The sequence below is a fragment of the Erinaceus europaeus genome, chromosome 10 (genome assembly GCF_950295315.1).
Source record: "Erinaceus europaeus chromosome 10, mEriEur2.1, whole genome shotgun sequence".
NCBI lineage: Eukaryota > Metazoa > Chordata > Mammalia > Eulipotyphla > Erinaceidae > Erinaceus > Erinaceus europaeus.
Window position 1 is genome coordinate 7,396,310 of NC_080171.1, and position 5,775 is coordinate 7,402,084.

Consider the following 5,775-nt stretch of genomic DNA (forward strand, 5'->3'; position numbering starts at 1 on the left):
GCTGGGGATTGAACTCAAGACCTCATGCTTGAGAGTCTGATGCTTTATCCACTGTGCCACCTCCCGGACCTCAGTGTATTTCTTGGTATTTTGTTGCTATCTAGAGTGGGGCTATTTCTTTGTTTTCAGATAATCTGTTGTTAACACACAGAAATGCACTTAAATTTTACATTTTTATGTTGTGCATCTTTGTTCAATTATTTGCTCTAACAAGGTTTTTAGTTTGTGCATTTCCATTTCATTATTATTTGTAAACATTTTATTGAGGGGTTGATGGCTTATAGTACAGGGTTGATATGGGTACATTTTCTCATTTCCCCCCGAGAGGTGTCTGCAGAATGCTCTCACTCCCAATTTAGGTCCTTTTCAACCATCATGTTCCAGGACTCCAGTGACCTTTCTCCCCCTTCATGTCCCCTCCTTCCCCAGAGTCCTCCACTTTGATATAACGTACCACACCCAGTTCAAGTTTCACTTTATATATATTTTTTTTTTAAAAAAAGATTTTATTTATTTATTCATGAAGATAGAAGGAGGGAGAGAGAAAGAACCAGACATCACTCTGGCACATGTGCTGCCGGGGATTGAACTCAGGACCTCATGCTTGAGAATCCAAAGCTTCATCCACTGCGCCACGTCCTGGACCACTCACTTTGTATTTTTCTATCTGTCCTTGTTCCTAAAGTATCACCTATAAGGAAAGTCAACTGGTATTTGTTCTTCTATTTTTGGCTTATCTCACTTCATAAGACTCCTTTAAGTTCTATCCAACATGGGGCAAGGGAAATAGCTTCATCATTTTTGGAGCTGAGTAATATTCCACTGTGTATATGTACTGTTCCTTTCAAGCAGAGTTTTTTTTTTTTTTTGGTTGTAGTTGAGTCTCTAGAATTTTTTTTCACATATATGATTATGGTGTCTGAAATAATATACTTGTTCCTTTCTGTTTTAGATATTTTAATCGTGTTTTTCTTTCTTATTTCTACTAGCAATGAAATTTGTTACTTTTATTTAATAGAAAAAGTGACAATAGAGAGTCGGGCCTTAACGCAGTGGGTTAAGCACACTAGCGCAAAGCGCAAGGACTGGTGGCAGGATCCCAGTTCAAGCCCCCGGCTCCCCACCTGCAGGGGAGTCGCTTCCCAGGCGGTGAAGCAGGTCTGCAGGTGTCTATCTTTCTCTCCCCCTCTCTGTCTTCTCCTCCTCTCTCCATTTCTTTCTTTCCTATCTTAACAATGATGACATCAATAACAACAACAATAATAGTAACTACAACAACAATGAAAAACAACAAGGTCAACAAAAGGGAAAATAAGTACATGTATATGTGACAGTAGAGATCCTTGTCAATTTTCAGAAATCAAAGATAAAGTTTTCGGTTGTTCATCATAGAGCCTATTCTTTGACATCATATAAAATTAGTTGTACTTCATCAAATTTTTTGGGGGTGGGGTCAGCATAATGGTTTGCAAGGAGACTCTAGTGCCTGGGGCTCCAAAGTCCCAGGTTCAGTCCCTGGCACCACAGTAAACCAGAGCTGATCAGTGCTCTGTTTTAAAAAAGGAAAACAACATTCCTTACCACGTTTATTCCAAGTTAAGAAAAGTGTGGCATACAGTCATTTCTTAGTGTGACAAGACTTCAGTTGGTGGTGGGAATGGTACACAGATACCTCTCATGGGGAGATCAGAAACTGTACTTATGTGACAGCAACTGTCTTATAAGTCATTATTCCCCCCATAAAGTGATTTGAGATATTAAAAATCAAAAACATTTGTGATACCACTTTAAAGCAAAATATGAGAATAATTAAGAATATGTAAATGCCCTTCAGAGATAATTGGGGAGTTGATTAAAATGTTTAAATTCATGGCAACAAAGGTTAAGTTATTTCAGTTTGTATAAAATGGTAAATCAACTCCTTAAGGCAAGAGAACTTGAAACCAATCAGAAAGTGAGTGTTTGTGTGTAATTATCATAAAAATATAAGCAGATGGGAGGGAATGTGAGGCAAGATGATGATTAAGTAATTAGAATGTAGATGGTTGAAACTGGTAAATCTAAACTTCTGAACACATTGCTGATTTCACTTACATAAGTAAGATATAGAGGTTAGTCTGATTTTAGCCAGGGGTGTCTCAGTAGTCAGTAGTTAGCCAGTAGGGTGTTTGCATTGTCATGCTTGTGACCTAGGTTCAATCCAATAACCCCATGAGTGGTGCTGTGTCACTGGAGCAAACACTAGAGCTGTGGCTGATATGTCTCTTTCTCTCTCACTCTCTTTCTCTGAATGAAAAAGTGGTAGAAAGTGGTGATGCTTTGCACTGATGAGACCTGAGTTCCGCAGAACAAACAGAAACCAAACAAAATAATCAAGGATATACCATCCATCTCAGTTTTACTGAGTTAAAGGAACTAAAAAGTGGAAGGGATAAAAAAAAGACATGAAGGAGAAAGAAATTGATGAAAACAGGAGAAATACAAAGAATAAGAAAGGAGAGGCTTAAAGAGAAGCCATATGCCCTCTGTGTTACTGTCCATAGTTGGAAGAGTCATATATCAGGAGAATGAAACTCCAAAGACAAAATGACACTCAGATTTATGTGAACATTCTAAGTGGAAAAAAATGAGAGGGTTGGGTGTTAGAGATAGGTCACCCAGTAGAGTGCATACCTACCATGTGTGAAGATCTAAGTTTGAACCCGACACCATATGGGAATACCATTATGAGACTGGAAGAGTCCCAGAGTTGATGTGGCAGGCTCTTTGGTGGGTATTTCTCTTGCTTCTCTTTTTTAAGTTTTTATTTTATTTTACTTATTTTCCTACTATTTTATTATCTTTATTTGTTGGATAGAGGCAGCCAGAAACCAAGAGGGTAGGTGGAGATAGGGAGAGAGAAAGACACCCACAGACCTGCTTCACTACTCACAAAGCTTTCTCCCTGCCGTTGGGGTCACTTTCTTGAACCTGGGTCCTCGTACACTGGAAAATGTGCACTCAGCCAGGGGCGCCACCATCAGCCCTTCTCTTTCTTCTCTGTCTGTCTTCTCTCCCCCTCACAAATACAAAAGCATAGAAAAGTAGGTCAGGGACACCACCCGGTGGTAATCTGAATACATTTTCTTAAGCCATATTAGAGAGATATATAGATAGATAGATAGATAGATAGATAGATAGATAGATAGATAGGGAGGGAGAAAGAGAGAGGAGAGAGGGACACCTTTGGGTTTTTAAGGAAGAGAGTTCTTTTTACATCGGTAACCAAAACTTCATCTATGAATGCAAAGGTTCTGATCTGGTTTCGGACTGAGGATTTTGCACGTCTCAAGTTCTTTCACACTTTCAATCGAAGCAAGTGTCTGTTCAAGACTTTCTTCACAGTTTCTTTCACCTCTTTATTCCTCAGGCTGTAGATGATGGGGTTCAACATAGGGGTGACGGCTCCATAAAACAGTGAGACTATTTCATCTGAGACTTTTGTGTCCTTTGACTTGGGCTTCATGTACATAAAAAGGGCTGAGCCATAGAATAAGATGACCACAGTCAGGTGGGCTGAACAGGTAGAAAAGGCCTTTTTTCTCCCGTCGACCGAATTAATTCTCAGGATGGAAGAGAGGATGTAAACATAGGAGATGAAAATTAACAACAGAGGCACCAACAATAAAGCAAAGCCTGCTACAGTCATGAAAAGCACATTGACAGAGATGTCCGAACATACAAGCTTAAGAAGAGCCAGGATCTCACAGGTAATATGATCGACGACGTTACTGCCACAGAAAGGCAAGACCATCGTCAGGACTGTTTGCACTAAGGCAATCAGATAGCCTGTGATCCAGGACCATGCGGCCATGTGCATATACAGCACCCTGTTCATGATGACGGGGTATCTCAGTGGGTTGCAGATGGCCACATACCTGTCGTAGGCCATCACGGCCAGGAGGACACACTCAGTGCAGCCTAATCCAAGGGAGATAACCATCTGCAGAGCACAGCCGACGAAGGAAATGGGCTTTTTCTGAGAGACAAACATGGCGAGCATTGTAGGAATAGTGGATGACGTGTAACAGATATCCAGGAAGGAGAGATTCCCAAGGAAGAAGTACATGGGGGTGTGGAGATGAGAATCCAGGACGATGATGGTCAGCAGGAGGCTGTTTCCCAGTAGAATTATCGTGTACATGATGAGGCAGATCACAAACAGTAAAAGCTGGAGCTGCGGATACTGTGACAGCCCCACCAGAAGGAATTCAGTCACAGCTGAGTCATTCCCCATCTCTACACACCCACATCAGCTTTGGGCCATAGAAGACATGGCTCAGAGGTCTCCTCAGTTTCGATGTAGATTTGTTGAATCCTTTTCACTCCTAGTATTTTGTGTTTAGTAGAGCAGTTCCTGAGACGAACAAGGCAGGGAGACACTACGTTTATTTTATTAATGATGCGAGAGGCACTGAAATATTGTTATTATAACAGTCACGCAGCAGCAGAGTTGGGAATTATACTAAAATGTTCTAGGCTTTCAATTACATAAAATAATCAATCGCTTAATATTTTAAATCAATCTACATCATAATAAAGCAGAATCTAGTTAAAAAGGAAGATTCAAAGCCATATCTTCATTAGAACTGTTTTAAATTAGTTTACATATATATATGTATATATATATATATTTTTTTAGTCCTCAAAAGGAACCTAGCAGGTTCAAATGAATAAGAATCTACACCTTTGATAATTTGTTGTGAGAAGGAAATTGCATGCTCTTTGTTAAGTGATAGACCTATCTGGTGATTCCAACATGCCATCTAAAGTTATACACAATATATTATGAAGTAAGTATTATAAGTTTTATAAATAGGTTTTTAATTGTGCCTGAAAAACTCATAAGAAAAAAATTACTTTTTTTTTTTTACAAAGAGATTGAATTAGATACCATAATTGAAGAATGCGAACATTTTGCATGACATAAGCTTATCTCTGTCTTAGTTGGGTAGAAAGGGGACATTTAGAGTGTCTTGCAGATACCTATCACAAAGAGATGAAGGATTGAAGCCATGTGCTGTAATTAATTAACCCCCCTAATTAAAACATTTTGTCATCTAGGGCCAGGAATCCACCCCACTTTAATACAAGGAACTTAGTACCATCTTTCTTCTAACTGCAATTTCCCAGTGCTCTGTTTTCTATGTTTTTTTTTAAATTCTTCGCTACTTTTGTCTTAAACATACTTTTCATTTTTTTTTTTTTGGTAATTTTCAGGGTTTTTTTTTGGCAATTTTAAATATATACTCAATTCTTCTATGTTATTTTAATTTTGACCATGAAATATTTCTTAAGTGACAAAACTGATAATAATGATTTTCTATGATGTTGTGATAACACTAACTTGTTGCAAACTGATTGAATTGTATTAACTCATTTAATTTTAATGCAATCCTAGGTAACGTTTTCTAAGTTCAAGTTTTAGGGTGAGGTAACCTGGAATAGTAGAAATTTAAGTAACTTTCATAAGGACATAGTGATAATGCTAAGTTCAGGATCCAATATCCGATATTCACTCATCTGGCTCAAAATCAACCATATAATTCCTAGACAAGTTTCTGAACTATTTTTCCTCCTCCTCTCCCTCCTCCTCTTCCTCCTCCTTTTCTTCTTCTTTCTCCTCTTCGTCCTCCTACTTCGCCTTCTCCTCCTACTCCTCCTCCTTTTTTATTGCCTCCAAGGTTATCTCTGGGGCTCAGTGACTGCACCATGAATCCACTACTCCTGGTGGCC

General features: G+C 38.9%; 1 protein-coding gene across 1 annotated transcript; it reads right to left on the minus strand.

Moving 5' to 3' along the window:
* Positions 1 to 3,337: 3,337 nt before the first annotated feature.
* Positions 3,338 to 4,422, minus strand: LOC103107379 (olfactory receptor 13D1-like). The gene has a single exon (XM_007516172.2). It carries the CDS (start codon positions 4,274 to 4,276, stop codon positions 3,338 to 3,340), a length of 939 nt encoding a protein of 312 aa, XP_007516234.1. The 5' UTR covers positions 4,277 to 4,422.
* Positions 4,423 to 5,775: the final 1,353 nt, after the last annotated feature.